At 44.3% G+C, this 20,817-nt stretch overlaps 1 protein-coding gene and 1 non-coding gene across 2 annotated transcripts in view; both read left to right on the top strand.

Annotated features, from left to right (window-relative positions):
• Positions 1 to 6: 6 nt before the first annotated feature.
• The window catches only part of Pfkfb3 (6-phosphofructo-2-kinase/fructose-2,6-biphosphatase 3), a 101,756-nt gene continuing 80,945 nt past the window's right edge, over positions 7 to 20,817 (top strand). Inside the window, exon 1 of the mRNA XM_048812643.1 lies at positions 7 to 99. Coding sequence (XP_048668600.1) covers positions 84 to 99 — 16 coding nt within the window. The 5' untranslated portion in view covers positions 7 to 83. The remainder of the gene's footprint in view (positions 100 to 20,817) is intronic.
• Positions 6,810 to 6,882, top strand: Trnat-cgu. Its single transcript has one exon. It is a non-coding gene; the product is annotated as a tRNA-Thr (tRNA).

The raw sequence follows: 20,817 nt of genomic DNA on the forward strand, positions 1-20,817 counted from the left end.
GCACCCCGAACCGCGAGTTGCCGTTTGGACGTAGGCTTGCCTGTGTGTCGCGGGCCAGCCCCGCGGGGAGCGCCCCCTGCGCGATGCCCTTCAGGAAAGGTAGGGTCCCCCCTGGAACACCCCGCACTCTGCTCCGGGGACCTGCGCGGCGCCTGCGGGCAAAGGCGGGCTCGGGTCCCCGTCAGGTGCGGAAGCCCAGCTCTCTGGGACAACAGCCGTGAAGGGGCTGATGCTGAGATCCGCGCCGCCCTGTCCCCGCGGGTCCCACTTTGTCCCCTCGTTTCTGCACTGCCCCTCCAGCCATGCCTTGGCCCTTTCGCCCCCGCACTGTCCTCTTGGCCCCTCACTGTCCCCTCCGGCGACTCTGCGGCGACACCACGTGCCGGAGCAGGCGGCAGATAGCGCCGGGAGCGAGTCACGGCACTTTCAGCGAATCCTGGAATCCCGCTGCTTACAAGTCCTGAGATGCAGACGGAATAGAGGTCGGGAATTTTAGGGTACTCGCTGCGGACGGTCGATTCTGGTGGCTGGAGCTGTGCGGCTTAGTGCAGCTTAGAGCTGGGCTGCGGAGGGGAGGTGGCCGTTCGGGTGCAAAGCATATCTGTGCCAGTCCGGTCATTGCCCTTTCTTGCCTTCAGACCCGGGGAAATCTACCTACGCTCAGTGTCTTCCTTGGCAAAACATGAGCGCACGAAGAAGGACGGCTGTATAAGGACCGGGCGACAGGGCACAGAGAAGTAGACCAATGCCCCAGTGAGGTCAGCCTGGCAGCCGCAGGCAGTACTCATCTCGCTCTGTTTCTATGGGCGCTGTGTTCTGCCATGGCCCCTGCATCTGGACTCACTCCCTGTGGCCTTCTCTGCACCTGGTGCAAAGACTGCCAGAAAAGCCCAGAAATGTCTATAGGCTCCTGGCGAGGGTCGCCTGTGTATTTGGCCCCATTTTACAGGTAGGGCAATGGAGACCCAGTGACTCCCTCAGTCACAGCTTAGAGCTGGGCTGGAAAAGGTGTATCAGGGTGAAATTAAAAAAAAAAGAAGAAGAAACATGGTGTTAGGGTAAAAGAGAAAAGGAATACAACCACAGAGCCACCTTCAGGGCACAGCCCAGGGATAGATGTGGGGGGCATCAGAAGTGCCGGAAGAGGGGGGCTCATTTCATATTCAAACTAGGTCTGTGTGACTCCTGCATTTTCTTTTTGTGTTGGGAGGAGCTTGGGCTCAGGTGACCCTTTGTCGCTCAGGATCCAAGACTCTCCACTCTTCTGGGTACATTGCTGGTGGGAACTCAATGAGTTCTGGAACTGTGTCCTGTGGCTCTCTGATCCCTCCACCCAGCTTCTTTGTCTCTCATAATTTGGGTCAGTTGTCAGGTTAGTTAGTGCTTTGGTTGCTGGGAAGCTGTACTGGCCTTTGTCCCTTAAGCAGAGGGTACTAGGGTACCATTGTAAGCTCCTGGCTGTGAACAGGGCTGACTTACAGTCCCTGGAGATAGAGAGTTAGGGGAGGTGGTGAGAAGGCAAAGTGCCGGTCAAAGAGCAGGGGTGGAGTTCTGTCCCATCCTCAGTCAGCTGGTACATTTAGGCCCACTGTGGCTGAACTCAGTGTCTCCGTTGTTCCATGTGTAAGGGGGCCAAGAGACAGCCTGGTCTCTTGGCTGTCCTGAGGCTCTCAGAGTCCCTGCCCTACCTCATTAACTGCAGTGTGAAGAATCACTTGCCAAGGAGTTCATCACTTCTCTTGCTAGCTTTGTGCTGTGGTTGCTGGTTGGCAAACTCCTAGAAGGCAAAGATATCTGTTCACTTGTCACAGGATTTAGGGGTTTGCCTTATGAAGATGTCACTTTATGACAGTACATCTTAGTGTATTATTATATTTCACAGGTCAGAACATGTGCAAACTGCCCCCTGAGTTAAGCTTTGCTTCTGTTTGTTGTTTTACTGAAAAGGATTGCAGCATGGTGAGGAAAGGATCACCTTCCCTTCCATGGATGCTACTTCCTGAAGGTCCTGGCATGTGTGAAACAGTGTTTGCTTGGAATCAGTGCTATCTGAGTATTTCAGAAACTCTGGTGTGAGCCAATGCACAAATTCTGACAGGCTTTGAGTTGGAGGTAACGTTTCCCAGATTGATTGAGTGGTGAGCTCTTATTTAGCAAGTGGGAATTGCAGGGAACCAGGGTGTGGTACTCTTGGTGTCCTGATGCACTGTCCTCTGAAGCTGCCTGGAGGGGACAGAGCCCATTGTGAGAGGGAACACAACACCCTATCTCTGTGCTGTTCAGAAGATGGGGAGGTATCTGTGTACATACTCTTCTATGCTTTTTGAGTTTTGAGCCATCTGAATATATTAACTATTTAACATGTGATTTAAAAAAATAGGAAATGAAAAGACTTTGCTGCCCTCCTCCCAAAAATCAGCCAGATGGAGAAGGCTTCCTTAGTGGGACAGAAGCCCAGAAGGGATGGCTGCTAATCCCTTCTCTTGCAGCATTTCTGTGTCTTGACAAGCCTCAGACTTGGGATCAGCTTTGTCAGGGGCCTGGCAGAAAACACCAAGTAACGGGCAAGCTGAGAAGAGTTGAATGAAGGGCATATTACAAAGGACTGGGGAATGTATAGGGAGGCCCCAGGAATTACTGTAGAACCCAGAGCATTCTGCCACAGGTCTAAAATGTTGAGGGGCAGAACAGTTACTGAGGACAGCTGCCTGATGGGAGCCTTCTCAGAGAATGCAGGCAGCTTATAGGCCAAAAAGTAGGACTGGGAGAACTGACACCCATACCTTATCCTCTGCCCCTCTGATCTCATGGCATTGACAGTGAGAGGGCCAGAGCCTGATGGTGTTGCCCATACAGGTTAGCCTGCTGGGACATGGTGCTGGATAGTGGAAAGTGGATCTGGTGGGACAACAGATAATCACTCAAAGATCTTAGGTCCTGGCAAGGCATGGTGGCACATACCTATAATCCTAGAGACTCTGGATGCTGAGGCAGAGATGAAGGCCAGCCTGAGCAACTTAGTGAGACCCTGTCTCAAAAAATTAAAAGGACTGGGGATGTAGCTCAATGTTTTAATCCCTTGTCCCAGGGAAAAAATAAAAAAAAAAATAATTATGTCCTGTGCCTTGCCTTTGGAACAAATCCAATGAAATCTACTGAATTTCATTAGAGCAAAGTTGAATGAGTGTATCCTATCTCATTCATTTATTTATTCATTCATTCATTCTTTTTTTTCCCACTGGGGATTAAACCTAGGGGTTCTTTATAATAAAGTAATTAACCAGCCCTTTTTAAAAGATATTTTTAATTTTGAGACAGTGTCTTGCTAAATTGCTTAGGGTCTTGCTAAGTTGCTGAAATTGGTCTAAATTTGCAGTACTCCTGCCTCAGCCCCCCAAGCTGCTGGGATTACAGATATGTGCCATTGTGCCCAGCTCTCATTCCTCCACTCTCTAGATTGAGCACTTACTATGTGCCAGCATGGGCCAGACACTGGGTGAACACAGAAATATGGGGTCCCTACCTTGGAGTTCATCTCTTATGTTCCCCGACAAGTGCCAGGAAGAGTTATTCAGAACACAGAAGTTCTGAGTAAAAAAGGTCCCAGCTAAGGGGACTGGACTCTGGATTGAGAGGGATGTGGCCCTGGTCAACCTCACTGGACTGTTGCAGACTGTGGTTCTGGTGGCTGGAACTGAGCCAGAGGGACTTAAACCTGGTATTCTACTTTTCCAACATGGACCAAATTGCTGTGGTACATGCTAGGTAGAAACCGTATATTCGGAGCAGAATAAATGGCAGCAGCTGGAATCGAGCCATGTTGCCCTTGCTCATTTAAGGCTCAAGCAGCAGCTATGGAGGAAAGATGAGAGGACACCGTGTTCAGTGCTCACTTCTCTTACTGGCTGGTCTCCAGGGTGACCTGGGCTGCAGCTGGAGGGAAGGGTGCCTCCCTGGCTGAGCTGACTGGGAGAAGTGGGTCTCTAGAAGTTGATTCAATTGGTTTGAATACCAAGAAGTTCATGTCCTGACATGAAATATGAAAGAGATTCGAGAGTTCAAAAAGGAGCAGGAAGCATATCAGCTAGACCTAGAAGGAAAGCCATAAATGTCATGATTCAGTCTGGGAGGCTGTGAGGGAGGCTGAGGCACTTTGTCCTCTGTGAGAATTTTGCCCCTTAAAAAATGAATCCAGTGGATAGGTAAGGCTCAGCCTGGGGACAGGGGTCTTGAGGTCTTTCTCAGGTCTAGAGTTCTATAAAAATGTCTTTGGACAATGATTTTCCAAGTTTTCTTGTATGTCCTCACTGTCAGAAGGAAAACATAGAATAATAGCTGAATGTTCTAATATTGTTCTAATAATAATAAGAAATAAAACTAAACTTAGGTGAGTGCTGGGAACAATGCAAAGTACTTTATGTGTTTCCATTTACCCACCCACCCAGCAACCCTCAAAAGTTCCTAGTATTATTGCTTCCATTTGAATGGTAAAAGGAGACTGAGAGACATTAAGTAACTTGCTGAGGTCCCTCAGCAAAATCATGTGATAAAAAGAGGTGGGGCTTAGACCTCTTATTTTGCCTTTTCAACAAGGATCACACTGCTATGACACAACACAACATGACATGACATGTGATATCAGGCAGAAATCATTTACAAGAAGTCCGCCAATAACAGTCACTTTTTACATTAGGGACAAGCAGAGAGACATTCAGACGCCTCAGTCTTCTGGATCAGTGGGAAGTGCATGCAGATGGAAGCAGACAGAAACAGCCCCATGTTCTGCTTCTTCCCTGGCAGGATGAGAGGGTCCCCAGGCACTGCTGTCATAGGTGCTAAACTCATAAACCCAGTTGGGATATTGTGGAGAATGAGCCATCCGAATGTCAAGGCCATGGCTACATGATGCATGCAATACACCCTTTGACCACAGAGGTTCCATGGTTGCCAAGGTAGCATGAGGGACAATAAGGTGACAGTGTCATCTCCAGGGATGTAGCATTTCTGGAATTTTCGAAGGCCAGATGCTTGCAACAGGAGCTCAATGAAAGCTATGCCAACATTTTTGGACCCCAAAGTAGGACTGTCTTTTTTGTTTCCTCACTGGTACAAAGAGCAGATCCTGAAAAGACATCCTTGAGGAGGGAGCCAGGCCAGTCGCTGATTGTCTCACCCCTTTCCTGGGCCCTCTGCAGTGCCAGCTACTGTCCTCCACTCTTTTCCTTAGTAGGGTATGTTCTGGGGACTCTTTATTCTCTCTTGGTGTCTAGGAACCTGCTGGCCATGAACTGGGCTCCTTGGCAATTTCAGAGACTTTCTGTAACACCAACTTTGACATGCTCCCCTGGGAAAGGGTACCAAGGAATGATATCAGCTTTGGGAGGGCACCTGACTACCCAATTTAGCCAGGTCCTTTTCAGATCAGGGCCTTCTGTCTCTAGGTTTCCTTTCTGCTGCTTATCATCCGAATTCCCTGAAGACAATGTCTTTCCAGGACTTTAATTATTTAGCTGTGCCCACCTAACATTTCCTCATCACTGTGAAGTGTTCAGGTAGGTTCCTCAGTGTCTAACAGTGTCTAATACCTCCACTGTGTGTGCTGGCTCACCTGTTACTTCCCTCCTCAGACCCAGCCCACCTTCCCAAGTGCCTACCATATTTCATGCTGTATTACATGCACATACAAATCCATGCACATACACATGTGCACACTTTTAAAAATATATTTATTTTTTAGTTGTAGGTGGACACAATATCTTTTTATATTTGTATGTGGTGGTAAGGATCGATGCATGATAGGCAAGCACTTTACCACTGAGACACAACTACAGCCCACATGTGCATACTTCCGACTATTCCTGAAGACCCTTCCTAAGTCCACATCTTTTCTGACACCTTTTCTGTTTACTCTAAGCATATGGCAGCTCTTGCAAGTATATCCTATTCCATAACCAGAATTTAACATTCATTTGTTCTCAAAATGCTTCCTGCATCCAGTTTTGTAAGCTATTTGAGTTGGGGTCCCTACCTCATATGGGCCAGGTGGTAGTAGTGAGTGCTTCCTAAACTCTATACTATGTTAATCTTGATTAATCCATCAACAACTCCATTTTCTTTTGGAATGGGTAGCTGCAGAGCCAAGTTAGGATCCTTAGAAGCCCTAAATACTGTGTCATGTCCCCAAATGTAATTTAAAACAAAGACAATGTCAATAAAAGGAGATGTCAAGTTCTAAACGACATCACTATTTGGTGCCACCAGCGTGAGCATGGTCAGCATGCTGGTTAATTAAGACTTGGGAGGGCTCCTTCAGGTAGGTTTCTTGTAGAGAGCTAAAAATACAAGCTGCTCATGTAGTCCTCAGGAACTGCAGATGTCTGAAATTCCCAGGAACTGCAGATGTCTTTACATTCCTTTCACCCCTGCAGTGAACTGTCTCTCCCTTAATTTCCTAGGCCAATGGAAATTCCCTGGGTAAGGCCGCCTCTTCATCTGTGATCTAGTACCCAGCATATAGACACTAGTGGTCTTCGTGTTGCCTCAGTATCTGTTGTTAATGCCCCTTGGGGTTGGAAGGCTTATCACTGTGTTACCCATCTTTCCCATCTGAATGTATGTAGACGAAACTGGAAATAAATACAGGGGAGATAAGCTACAAGTCAACTCAAGAAGGGCAGGGGGTGCTGGGGCTGGGGTTCAGCAGTAGAGCACTTGCCTGGCATGAGTGAGGCACTGGGTTCGATTCTCAGCACCACATGTAAATAAATAAAATAAAAGTCTATCAATAACTAAAAAACGGGGGGGTGGATGGGGATGTAGCTCAGTTGGTAGAGTGCTTGCCTCGTATGCACAAGGCCCTGGGTTCAATCCCCAGCACCACCAAAAAAAAAAAAAAAAAAAAAAAAAGAAGGGCAGGGGACCATAGAGGTGGTGCCAGCTACTTGGGAAGCTGAGGCAGGAGGATCACAAGTTCAAGGCCAACCTTAGCAACTTAGAGAGATCCTGTCTCAAAATAAAAATTAAAAAGGGACTGGGAGTATAGCTCATTGGTACAGCATCCCTCAGTTCAATCCCTAGTATTGGGAAGAAAGGAGGAGGAGGAGGAAAGAAGAAGAGAGGGCACAGGCAATGGGGTGAGGTCATGCCTGTTCCTCAACACCAGCCCTTGTTTGCTCTTCTGCAGGAGTTGTGTTCTGAGGGAATGAAAGAGCCTTAGAGTTTGTTTGTTTGTTTGTTTGTTTTTAATTTCATCTGCCCAGCATAAGGAAGGGCTCCTGGGTGACCAAATGTAGAAGCCACTCACTCATTCCACAGGCCCATGGTCATGTTTGCAGATCAGTCAGTTTACAAGTGCATTAATCATTTGCCCTTGTGGGACAGTCCTGGAAGCTGCTCAGGCAGGTCAGCACAGGCGGTGGAAGCTGTGATGCGCCATGAGAGGCTGGCTGAAGCACTGGGGCAGTGTCAGGAATGTATACAAAGGTGCCATGGTATCAGGGAGCAAACAGTGGCTTGGGAGCCAGAAAACCAGGTTCATCAGCATCGAGTGTCAGTTGGGTGATCTCAAGAAAGCCACCAAGGTCACTGGCCTCTGTTTACCCATCTATCAAAAAAGGAGGTGAGCTAAGATTCCCTTCAGCTCTGACTCTGACTTGGATGTTCCCTAGTTGTTTGGATGCTTGTTAAATACACCAAGTGTCCATCCTCCCAACTTCGTGGCTAGACTGCAGGAGACAAAAGGAATTCCATTTGCACCTGTCCTCCAAAGTCTTTGTCCTGGGCACCTTGGCCTGGTATCTGTTGGCATCTCCAGGTGAAAGGTTAAGTTCTCAGGCAAGTGGCAGAAAAAGAGGTCATGACTGCTTTGGATTCCATGTTCTTGTCTGGCTTTGACTTGAGCACTGAAATTTACATGAAAAGGGCATCTGTTTGGTCAGCTTTTCATGGCTATAACCAAAAGACCTGGCAAAAACAACACAGAGAAGGAAAAGTTTATTTCAGTTCCCGGTTTACAGATTCAGCCCATGATTTGCTGGTAGCTCTGGCTCGAGGTTGGGCAGAACATCATGGCGGAAGGATGTGGCAGAGGGAAGCAGTTCAGGATATGGCAACCAGGAAGCAGAGAGAGAGTCCTGCTCACCAGGGTCAAAATATAAACCCCTGAGTCATACCGCTGGTAACCTACTTCCTCCAGGCACACTGTGGCTGTCTATAGTTACAACCCAGTGAATCCATATCAGTAGGTTAATCCACTAATGAGGTTTCACCTCATAACTAATCATCTCACTGCTGAAAATTCTCACATTGTCTCCTCACATGGAAGCTTTTGGGGGATACCTCATATCTAAACCATAACAATGTCCTTGCTGTGACCTGAGCACATTATCCATGTCTCTCTTACTAAGCCTTGTGGAACTGACTTTTTTTTGTCAGGCCATCCCAAACATAAATCTATGGTTCTTCAAATGACTTCACTGCAAAGCATCTTTTTTTTGCCTTCAGTTCTGGGGATTGAATCCAGGGGCACTCTACCATTGAGCTACATCCCTGGGTTGTTTTGTTTTTGTTTTTTTTTTTGAGACAGAGTCTAGTTAAGTTGCCTAGGCTGGCTTAGTACTTTGAACTTTTAATCTGGCCTCAGCCTCCCAAATTGCTGGGATTACAGGCCTCACCACTGTGCTCAGCAACAAAGCATCCTTTGATAGACTCACAGAGTCTAAAGTCATCTAGAAGCATGTCCCACTTGCCTTCCTTCAGGAGGGGATGACTATGCACTTTTACAAATGGCTGGAGGAAGAGATTTAATTACTTTTGAAAGTTGGAAGCCTTAGTGTTTTCTTTACATGCTTAATTTGTAGGTAAATTGGAAAATGCAGAAAATGAAGATGAACACAAAAATTGCTCATCTTTTATGACCTGCAGAGGAATAATCCCAAAATTTCCTGCTGGATGATTAAGACAGTGGAGGGGAACAGCACTGAGGAGGGCAATGGAGGATCAGCCTCAATCTGTTGACTGTCCCTCTTCCTGTTTCCCCCAAACCTGTGTATGGCTCCTGACTGTCTTGAGTGCAGGGTCTGAGCATGGCAGCCAGCTCCAGTCCAGAAACTGGTGGAGGAAGCCAAGGGATGTATGAAGAACAGAAGGGTCAGGGGGTTGTCCTGCTGCTCCTGGAGCGGCCTCTCCAGATGTTCTCCCAAAGGCATTCTGATGTGACTGCTCTGCAAATACTTCTCTGGCCTGAGGGTTAACTAACTTTGTCAGAAAGGAGAGCCCCTCTAGCCCTGTCCTTGGCCAGATGGATAATAAGTGGATTTCCAGAGGCACCAGGACCCTTGTTTTGGCTCTGTTCCCTCACATGCCTGCAGGCTGAGGTGCTACTGGTGCTTTTTCTTTTCTTTTTTCCTCGCAGTACTGGGAATTGGACCTAGGGGTGCTCTACCACTGAGCTACTCCCCAGCCCTATGATTTATTTTGAAAGAGGGTCTCACTAAGTTGCCCAGGCTGGCCTTGAACTTGCAATTCTTCTGCCTCAGACTGTGTACAAGGTGAGAGTACCGGCTTTAACCTGATTACTGGCTCTGCTGGTATGAATTCTGCTCTCTCCCAAGATACTGGTTTGGTGCTTTGACTGTCTGCTTAAGATGTTGACCCTGGTGATGGGATCCTGGAAGCTCTCCCCTTGATGATACACAAGCCATCCTAGAGGCTTGTCCAGTTAAAGGGGTAGAGAAAAAGTCTAATCAGTCAGGGGGTGGTAAACAGGAAGTTGAGTAGGTACCTCAAAGGAAGTATGGACTTTGAAACAGGAAGAGAAAAAGAAGATCTGGCCTGGGCACGAGATGACAGAGTTTAGAGAAAGGTTTGCCCTGTGACTGACAATGTGGCCAGATGCTGGCTTAGATCCATGGGTGCCAGACTCCTGAGGCTCTTGTTCTGTCTGTACATTGTAATCAACTGGAAAGCTTTTAAGGGAGTTCAGTGCCCCAGAAATTCTGATTAATAGTTGGATTGATGCTTGGACAAAAAAGTTTCATGAAATAATACTTAGACTATATAATACACTCTGACATTTTCTAGTTTATTTAATTTCATTGAAAAAGAGGCTGCTTCTATTCCAATAAATTGACTTCAAGAATGCTAATGGACTATAACCCACCATCTGAAGCTACTCTTCTGTGTGTGCTAATTCTGCAGAGGCTGGGAGCTATAACCTCCCTCCTCGGGCTCCCCTGCACCTAGGGCTCTGTGTGATTTAGGTCTGTGGCAAGTTCTGGAAGGTCCAAGGGAGATAGAAGCCCTGCCAGAGAGCTTTGCTGGCCAGCACTGCTGTGGAGGCATCTGACCCTCCTGGAAGCTTTTTTTGTTTTTATTAGTTGCTCAAGACAATACAATGATTTTGACATATCATACATTTGATTCAAATAGGGTATGAATTCTCATTTTTCCACATGTACAAATTGCAGGATCACATTGGTTATACATCCATGTATATACATACAGCAATACTAGTGTCAGTTGTATTCTGCTGCCCTCCCTATCCCCCCTCCCCTCCCCTCACTATTCTCTATCCATTCTACTGTGACATTTATCTCTCTCTCTCTCTTTTTTCTTCCTTCCCCCTCACACCATCGTATATGTATTTTGTGAATCCATGAGGGTCTCCTTCCATCTTCCATGCAATTCCCCTTCTCCCTCCCTTTCCGTCCCACCTCTTTTCCTTGTTTCGTGGTAATCTTCTTCTCATGCTCTTCCTTCCTACTCTGTTTTGAGTCACCTCCCTTATATCAGAGAAGACATTCTGCATTTGTTTTTTAGAGATTGGCTAACTTCGCTTAGCATAATCTGTTCTAGTGCCATCCATTTCCCTGCAAATGCCATGATTTTGTTATTTTTTAGTGCTGAGTAATATTCCATTGTGTATAAATGCCACATTTTTTAAATCCATTCATCTGTTGAAGCTAGGAGCTAGGAATCAAACCAGAGACTCTGCATCTAACAGAAGAAAAAGTTGGCCCTAATCTCCATCTCGTGGGGTCGGGCTCCAAATTCCTTAATAGGACACCTATAGCACAAGAGTTAAAATCAAGAATCAACAAATGGGACATTGCCGCAGTCTGGCTGGGCACAAAATCACGAGCCACTCAAGCAGGAACAAAGTTTATTTTTTGAAACTGCCGCCAATGTCCGGTACCGCCCGGGAAGATTTTTTTTCACCCACGCGGCCTCCTCCCGGACCCGCAGAGAGAGCTCCTCCCCCGGAACTCCCTCCTACTGTACTTCCCCAACCAATGGGAACTCTCCAGGAGTCCAATATCCATATGAATGCAAATCTTAACATAATCATATCATCTCAATGGCTAGCTGGCGTCACCTTTCAACCAAAAATGCCATGCATCATATACTTGGCTCTTAGCATCTCCCCCCTTCTGTTTAAGTAACAAGCAATCTGGCTAGGGACCGTGCCTGTTAGGTTTGTCCAATTCAACATATGGTTCTTACCCGTCATTGGAAAACTGACTTTTAGGCGTCAGCCTCCTGTCTTAGGTTGATACCACTGCAATTGGATCATACCCGTCACTGGCTACCGGTCCAGCATATAGCCATACTTGTGGATAGGCCTATGTACCAGTGGGGGGGTGAGGTTCTTTGCCTCACCTCTGTTGGCCCCCAAATTTGGCCTTGGTGCCGGTGGGGGGGTGAGGTTCTTTACCTCACCTCTGTTGGCCCCCAAAATTAGACCATCACTAGTAGAAGGGAGGAGGATACAGAAATGTCATGACACCAAGTCAATTAACGGCTCCTAGGAAAAATTGCATCACTGGTGACACATCAGCAAAGATACGCTAGCACTACCATAATTCGCTGCATCAACAAATAGATCACAAAGCATACAAGTGATACATAGTCCAGGCAAGTTCTGTAAGCAGTTCAAAGCAGAGGAATCTATCAATATGTCCATATCCTCCCAAAATAAAGCATACAAGTGATACATAGTCCAGGCAAGTTTTGTAAGCAGTTCAAAGCAGAGGAATCTATCAATATGTCCATATCCTTCCAAAATAAATCGACTCATTGATTGAGCATTACTTGTTGAGTTATAAATCATTGATGTATCAGTTTACACGGTTTGTTGTGATAACTCTCGAAGAAGTTGTAGTTTGGTTTTATCTTTGTCTTCACCGGCACTGGGATGAAAATAGGAATTTTGACAATGATGCTAAAAAAAAAATATGTAACATTTCAACAGGTACTAAGAAAACAATATTTAGAACAATTTACATTATCCTGAACAGAATTATTAAATATAATGAAAAGGAAAGGTGAAAGTAAACAAACAGATCTGTTAACCTTCTATTTGTTCATATATTAAAACAATCCTCAACAGCTGTTTACCCAAATTAAATTAAACTATTAAAATCACGTGAATAAAAAAAAAAAATTTTTTGGATCCATGTGCATGAGCGCTCCTCATATGTGATATATGGACATACGCACATACAGACATACAACACAAAACAGAAGTGTGCACACGTAACATATAACACATAAGACAATAGTAAAGGCCTTGTAGCTTTACCTAGGTGAAATCTCCATTGCAATGTTCAAAAACTCCACAGTCAAAAAATAAAACTGATCAGAAAAAACATTAACCTAGGTCTGTATGAGCTCAAAAATAAAATAGAACTTTATGATGTGGGAAAAAGCAATAATAAAATAGATATTGAAAAAAGCATCCTGGTTAATCACTGTCGCAGATGTAAGAATAGCCAAGCTGGAGATCTGGATATCAGCTGTTATGGATTTGAGTCGAATCATTTTCCTTTTGGTCTGTAGAAATTGTTTTAGTTAATCTCTCTGGAATCCAAATCGGCTGCTGTTCTTCCTGTGGAAAAACACAAACAGAGCCCCGACTCCAGACTATCACTGGGTCAGGACCTTTCCATTGTCCTGTTAGAATATCTTTCCAAAGTACCTTAGGCTTATGTACATTTTTTGGATACAAATGTCTTTCCGCAGCACTAAGCCCTGATGAATCCAAATTTAAAAAGTTTAGAGTAAAAAGGGTTATTTTAAGTTTATCTTTGGGGGATATATACCCCTTTCCAATTCCCTCCTTTTGTTTTAATAAGTACATTTTAATAGTTTGATGAGCTCTTTCAACTATGCCTTGTCCTTGTGGATTGTATGGAATTCCTGTTATGTGAGTAATGCCAAATGATGAGCAAAATTGTTTAAAAGAGGTGGACGTATAACCAGGACCATTATCGGTTTTTAACTGTTTTGGAACGCCCACAGTGGCAAAATTTTGTAAGCAATGAGCTATAACATCTTTAGTTTTTTCTCCGGCATGAAGGGAGCCCATCAGAAATCCGGAAGAAGTATCAACTGTAACATGTAAATATTTTAATTTTCCAAATTCTGGCAAGTGTGTGACGTCCATCTGCCAAATATGGTTAGGTATCAGTCCTCTAGGATTGACTCCAAGATTAACTTGTGGTAAAAATGTCACACAATTTTGACATTGTTTTATTATATGTCGGGCTTGTTCTTTAGTTATTTTAAAACGCTTTTGTAAAGTATTAGCATTGACATGGAACCTTTTATGAAAATTTATAGCTTCTTCTATTGTGGAGAAAATATGTATGTCATGTGTAGATTTATCTGCTAAATCATTGCCCAAACTAAGGGCTCCAGGCAATCCTGTATGTGCCCTGATATGTCCTATAAAGAATGGATCTTTTCTGTCCCAGATTAGACTTTGTATAGTGGAAAACAAAGAGAAAACAGTAGAAGAAGGGGAAATCCTACCAGCATCTTCAAGGGATACTATAGCATTAACTACATACTGACTATCAGAAAATAAATTAAATACAGAATCTTTAAACATCATAAAAGCTTGTAATACTGCATTAAGCTCTACCTTTTGAGCTGATTGTTTGGGTACTAAAAATGTAAAAGTTTGATCAGGGGTAACTACTGCTGCTGTACCATTATTTGACCCATCAGTGAATATATTTGGAGCATTCATGATAGGGGTTTTTTTTGTCATCTTTGGAAAAACTACAGGATGTTTAGACCAAAAAGACAACAAAGGATTAGACGGTAAGTGATTATCAAATGAAACATTAGATTTACACATGATTATTGCCCAAGTATTTAACTCATTAGCTAACTCATCAATTTGATCTATAGTATATGGAGTAATAATTTTATTGGGAGAAATCCCAAACACTCCCTTGGCTGCTTTTATTCCTTTGAGTATTAATTGTCCTACAGCCTCAGGATACCTAGTAAGAATAGTGTTAGGAGAATAAGATAAATGTATCCACAATAATGGACCTTCTTGCCAGAATACTCCTGTAGGAATATTTTTTGTTGGCAGTACAATAAATAATAAAGGCAAACTTATATCAATTCTATCCAAATGCATATTTTCCATATATGTTTCAATGATTTTTAATGCCTTTCTTGCTTCAGGCGTCAACATGCGGGGTGAATTTGGATCTGATGGACCTTTTAGAATATCAAATAAAGGTCCCAACTCTCCTGTTGGTATGCCTAGATAAGGCCTTATCCAATTTATGTCTCCTAATAACTTTTGAAAGTCGTTAAGTGATTTGAGTTGATCTACTCGTATTTGAATTTTGGGTGGACGGACCATGGTTGAGGATAATAAAACCCCTAAATAATTAATTGGAAGATTTAATTGTACTTTATCTATTGCTATCTCTAGATTATAATTTTTTAATAAATTTGTAAGTGTGGCATAACATTCTAGCAATGTGTTTTTATCTTTATGTGCCAATAACACATCATCCATATAGTGAAATATTTGTAGTTCAGGATTTTGATTTCTAAGTGGCTGGATTGCTTTGTTAACATAAATTTGACACATAGTTGGACTATTAGCCATCCCTTGAGGGAGTACTTTCCATTCATATCTCTGATCAGGACCTTCATGATTTAGTGCAGGGATAGTAAATGCAAAATGTGGACTATCCTCGGGATGAATTGGAATTGAAAAAAAACAATCTTTAATATCTATAGCTAAAACATACCAGGTTTTTGGTAAAGCAGACAATTGGGGAATCCCTGATTGAGCAGGTCCCATAATAACCATCTCATTATTAATGGCTCTTAAATCTTGCAATAATCTCCATTTACCAGATTTCTTTTTAATGACAAAAATGGGAGTATTATGGGGAGATACGGAAGGTTGTATATGTCCCTCCGCTAATTGTTGTTTGACCAGGTCATGGGCTATTTGTATCTTTTCTTTAGTCAGGGGCCACTGAGGAACCCACACTGGTCTTTCTGATTTCCAAGTAATTTTGATTGTCTCAGTGGCCCTTTCTGAAAACCCAATCCATGTCTATTTGTTTCTTGATCTATTTGAATTGGTGCTGTCATACCTTGTTCTTGTTCTCTTAATCTTTCTTCTTTCCTAAAGCCTTGTCTAGCCCTAGTAGTGGGCGCATTAGGATTGATGTTATTTGTTAATGTCAAACCTAATTGATCTAGGACATCTCGTCCCCATAAATTTATAGGAAGATGATCCAATACATAGGGCTGTATAGTTCCTTCACATCCTTCAGGATCCTTCCAATCTAATACCATTGCACTTCTATGGGGATTAGTTGCCACTCCTAGGCCTCGAAGCGTTTGAGTGGCTTGTTGTAATGGCCAATGTTTCGGCCATTCTTGATGAGATATGATGCTAAGGTCTGCACCTGTATCAAGTAGCCCATTAAAGTCATGTCCTTGAATATTTAGTTTTAGCATTGGGCGAGAATCTAGATTTAAAGACAGCATAGCCCAATCTACACCTGTGGAGCCTAATCCCCTGGAACCTCTTTCTACAGTACGACTGGAAAATTTATCATGTAGGCTGGGTATTATTAATAACTGTGCTATTCTATCTCCTGGTGAAATTACTGATATACCTCTTGGAGAACTAGCTATAATTTTTATTTCACCTTCATAATCGGGATCAATTACCCCAGGACTTATCATAAGTCCTTTTAGTGTTGAAGAACTGCGTCCCAATAATAAGCCTACTGTTCCTTGGGGAAGAGGTCCTTTTACTCCTGTGGGAATGATTTGAACTCCCATCTCTGGAGTTAGTACTGCTCTGGCAGAGGCGCAGATGTCCAACCCTGCGCTCCCTCTAGTTTGTCTGATGAGGGATTTAATGGATAATGCGTCCTGGGCACTACCTTGATGGTGTTGCTGGGTTCCTCCACTGCCCCGTATATTTGTGGTTTTGGGCCCCGGAGCATTGGGCCCTCCAGTCCGTTTTTTGGCAATGGAGCCTGATGTCTTTCTCCACGATATCGTGGGTAAACACTTGGTCCTTGTCTGTTTTTTGATAACGGAATACCTTCTATGGTGGTTTGAGAACGGCATTCATTAGCCCAATGTTTCCCTCTACGGCATCGTGGGCAAATACCCGGTATTCTATTCCTTTGATACCTAGCCTTGTTAAACCCTCCTCCTATGGGGCAACTCCTTTTAAAATGTCCTGTTTGATCACAATTATAGCATGTTTTTGGCCTGGCATCTAAAGCCTGTTGTACTGCTGCTAAGACTTGCCCTTGTTCATTAATGTCTCTACATAATTTAATATATGTGTTTAAATCTTCATGTTTCCATGGTCTGATGACCTCTCTGCAGCAACGATTTGCTTGGTCATAAGCCAGTTGTTTTATAAATGGCATTGCCTGTTCTGTATCTCCAAATACTCTAGATGCTGTCTGAATAAGCCTATCTACAAATTCAGCGTAAGGTTCATTAGCTCCTTGTATTACCTTAGATAATTGTCCTTGTAAATCTCCATGCCCCTGTAAAGTTTTCCATGCCCTAACTGCATCTACAGCAATTTGTGCGTATACGCCAGGATCATATTCAATTTGTTGCCGTTGACCCTCATAAGGTCCTTTTCCTAATAACATATCTAGATTTCTTTGAGGGTAACCGGCTGCTGCATTTCGCCTAGCTGTCTCCATGCAAAATTCCTCATTGGCAACCTTCCATAACAAATATTGTCCTCCATTTAGCACAGATCGACACATGTTAGCCCAATCTGCTGGCGTCATGTCTAAGTTGGTAATGGATTCGACCATGCTCACAGTGAAGGGTGCTTGCGGCCCGTAGGTTGTTACAGCCTCCTTTAATTGCTTCACTGTTTTGAAATCTAAAGCACGGTGAATTCGTTGCCCTCCTGCCTGCTCAAGTACAGGGCATGCTAATCTTTGGGGTCCTGCCTCAGGATTCCGTCCATCAACTACGGGAGTTGAGGGCCGCTCAGCTGTAGTTGGAGCTGTTGGTTGAATTACGCCCTCTGGTGATAGAACGGGGTTAGTAGCAGCCTCCTGTTGTAATTCCCCGCCTGATGGTTGTTTTTCCTCTAAGCTTTCTTTCTTCAAATCTTCCTCTGTCTGACTAGCTTGAGAGACCTTCTCTTTCGCTTGACCTAACATGTTTTCTACCATAGTCTGGACCTCTAACAATTTACTTAACAGTCTTTCGGTTTGTTTTTTACTAGTTTCTAATCTACTATAAAGGTAACGCAACCCAATAAGATAGCATAAAACAAAACCGAAACAGAATGAAACAAAAACCGAACAAAGAATAGTTGTATCAATTTTCTCTTTCTCAGGGCCGAACAACTTCAAACCTTGAGCCAACCATTTTTCCCAGTTTGCCTGAGAAAATTCTAGGGATAGGCAGCTTGAAACAAAAACAAGATAAATCAAAACGAGAACACATTGTTTTTTGAAATGGTCACCCATTTTGTTGCCTTCCCTCAGGGGCGAGCAATTTTACTCACCTCCAAGCTTCAGGCGTTCCCCGTGCGGGCCGCCAGTTGCCGCAGTCTGGCTGGGCACAAAATCACGAGCCACTCAAGCAGGAACAAAGTTTATTTTTTGAAACTGCCGCCAATGTCCGGTACCGCCCGGGAAGATTTTTTTTCACCCATGCGGCCTCCTCCCGGACCCGCAGAGAGAGCTCCTCCCCCGGAACTCCCTCCTACTGTACTTCCCCAACCAATGGGAACTCTCCAGGAGTCCCGTAGCCGGCCTAGGTGAACAGCAGGAGTCCAATATCCATATGAATGCAAATCTTAACATAATCATATCATCTCAATGGCTAGCTGGAGTCACCTTTCGACCAAAAATGCCATAAATCATATACTTGGCTCTTAGCAGGACATATTCAAGCTAAAAAGTTTTTTTCTCAGCAAGAGAAATAATAAGTGAGGTAAATAGGGAGCCTACATCCTGGGAACAAATTTTTACCCCTCACACTTCAGATAGAGTGCTAATCTCCACAGTATACAAAGAACTCAAAAATTAAACAACAACAACAACAACAACAACAACAACAACAACAAATAACCCAATCAACAAATGGGCCAAAGATCTAAACAGACACTTCACAGAGGAGGATATATAATCAATCAACAAGTACACACAAAAAAAAAAAAAATGCTCACCATCTCTAGCAATCAGAGAAATGCAAATTAAAACCACTCTAAGATACCATCTCACTCCAGTAAGACTGGCAGCCATTATGAAGTCAAACAATAACAAGTGCTGGTGAGGATGTGGGGAAAAAGGTACACTTGTACATTGCCGGTGGGACTGCAAATTGGTGCAGCCAATTTGGAGGGCAGTATGGAGATTCCTTGGAAAGCTGGGAATGGAACCACCATTTGACCCAGCTATTCCCCTTCTCGGACTATACCCAAAAGACCTAAAAAGAGCATACTACAGGGACACAGCTACATCAATGTTCATAGCAGCACAATTCACAATAGCTAGACTGTGAAAGCAACCCAGATGCCTTCCTGGAAGCTTTCTGAACCAGGCTGTCATGGGAGGGAGCCCTGGATCTGGGTAAGGTGGGAGTAGGTACCATAATAATCAGCTGTTTGCAAGGGCCAAATTTCCTTAGGATATTAACAAAAAAGAATTTTGTGAACACACTAAGAAAAGGAAGGTTATAGATAAGTAGCTGAGAAAATTTGGTAGAAAAAGTAAGAAACACAACAGGAAGCCACTCTGCTTCTCTTTCCTGCTAGTGCCTACCCTAGTTAGTGATGAGACTGAAATCACTTCCCTAAGTTCTGCAATCACTTGGCAAATACTGCTATGAATTGGGTGTTTCCCAAAGTCCCATATTTTGAAGGTTTAGTCCCCAGCTCGTGGTATTATTGAGAGGTAGTGGGGCCTCAGAGTGAGTTAAGTCACTGGTGTGCCCTTGAAGGGGTATCGGGACCCCAGCCCCTTCCTCTTCTTATCTTTGCTTCCTGGCTGCCATGAAGTGAACAGTTCCTTCCCCTACATGTTCCACCATGATGTATTATGCTGCCACAGTCCAAGAGCCACAAAGCCAACTGACAATGGGCTGAAATCTCTGAAACCATCAGTCAAAAATAACCCCCCCCCCTTTTTTTTTTGGTGTTACAGGGGATTGAACCTGTAGGATCTCTATCACCGAGCCACACCCCCAGCCCTTTTTATTTTTTTTTTTTGCAGTGCTAGAAATTAATCCCAGGGCCTCATGCAGGGTAAAGCATCATGCAGATGCTTTACCAATGAGCTGTGTCCAAAGCCCTTTATTTTGAGACAGGGTCTTGCTAACTGCCCAGGCTGGCAACTGCCTCAACCTCCCAAGTTGCTGGGATTATTGGCATGCACCACCAGGCCTAGCTAACCTTTCCTCTTTATAAGCTGAGTATTTTTCACAGCAACAGAAAGTTGACTAATACACCTACTAATGGCAAGTAATCCAGGCCTGGGTGTAAGTGTTGAGGACATAGAAGTGAATAAAACAGATAAACTCCCTGGATGACCAATAGTAAACAGACAAGCAAGTAAATGCAGTGTGTCCAAGTGCTGGAAAAGAAATAGCAGCAAGGAGGCGGGAGAGGGAGAAGGAGCATGGGGGTGGGAGGGCTGCGATTGTGAGTAGGATGATCGCTGCCAGGTGGCAAATAGGCAGACTGAAGGGAGGAAGTGGACAGTGTCCCAGTAGGGAAGCGTGAGGCAAAGGCCTGTGGCTGAAGCAGGCAGACTGAGCACTGGAGGTATCTGTGCAGCAGCAGCACAGTGTGTGTGGGAGCTGGGTGGATGAGGGCTCAGGGAGGTAGTGGGCAGGTCATTTAGGTCCTCATCTGCTATGGTAAGGCCTTTGCTTCTTACCCAGAGGGCAGTGCAAAGCCCTTGGAGGGCTGTAGTGGAGATATAACATGAACTAACTTGATGCTGTAAAACATTACGTTCATGGTTATTCTCCTGAGCACAGATTATAGGGTGATGGCAGTGAAGCAGGGTGCGCAGGTGGGAGTCGCTAGGCATCATGCAGATGAACAGTGATGGTGGCTTTGATCAGAGATGACAGTATCTATGGGAAGAATTAGATGTGGGATGAGAGGGAGTGCATCAATATGAATTTTAAAGATGCTGAGAACACTAGTTTCTTTCTAAACAGCTGCACAAGAATTGAGGTGGCATACTGCAGAGCAGAGAGACCCCTTGGCTATAAGGGCAGCAGCCACTTCCTCCATCCATCTTTGGTGGATGCCTTGAAGAGCCTGTATGAGGTCACTGTGATTTCCCTGAGCACCAGTTCAGGGTCAGTGCATAGTTCAAAAGTACTGGACTCAGCAAACAGTCTTCCAGAAAGATCCACTGTGCTGTGGGACAATTACCAGACAGACTTCATTTTAAGTAGAAAGTGGCCCCTAGGCTGGGTCCTAGCAGTGTACAGTGGTGCCTCAAGTGGTGGAAAAAAGGCTGTCTCTTATAC

Source organism: Marmota marmota, unplaced genomic scaffold (assembly GCF_001458135.2).
Source record: "Marmota marmota marmota unplaced genomic scaffold, marMar, whole genome shotgun sequence".
NCBI lineage: Eukaryota > Metazoa > Chordata > Mammalia > Rodentia > Sciuridae > Marmota > Marmota marmota.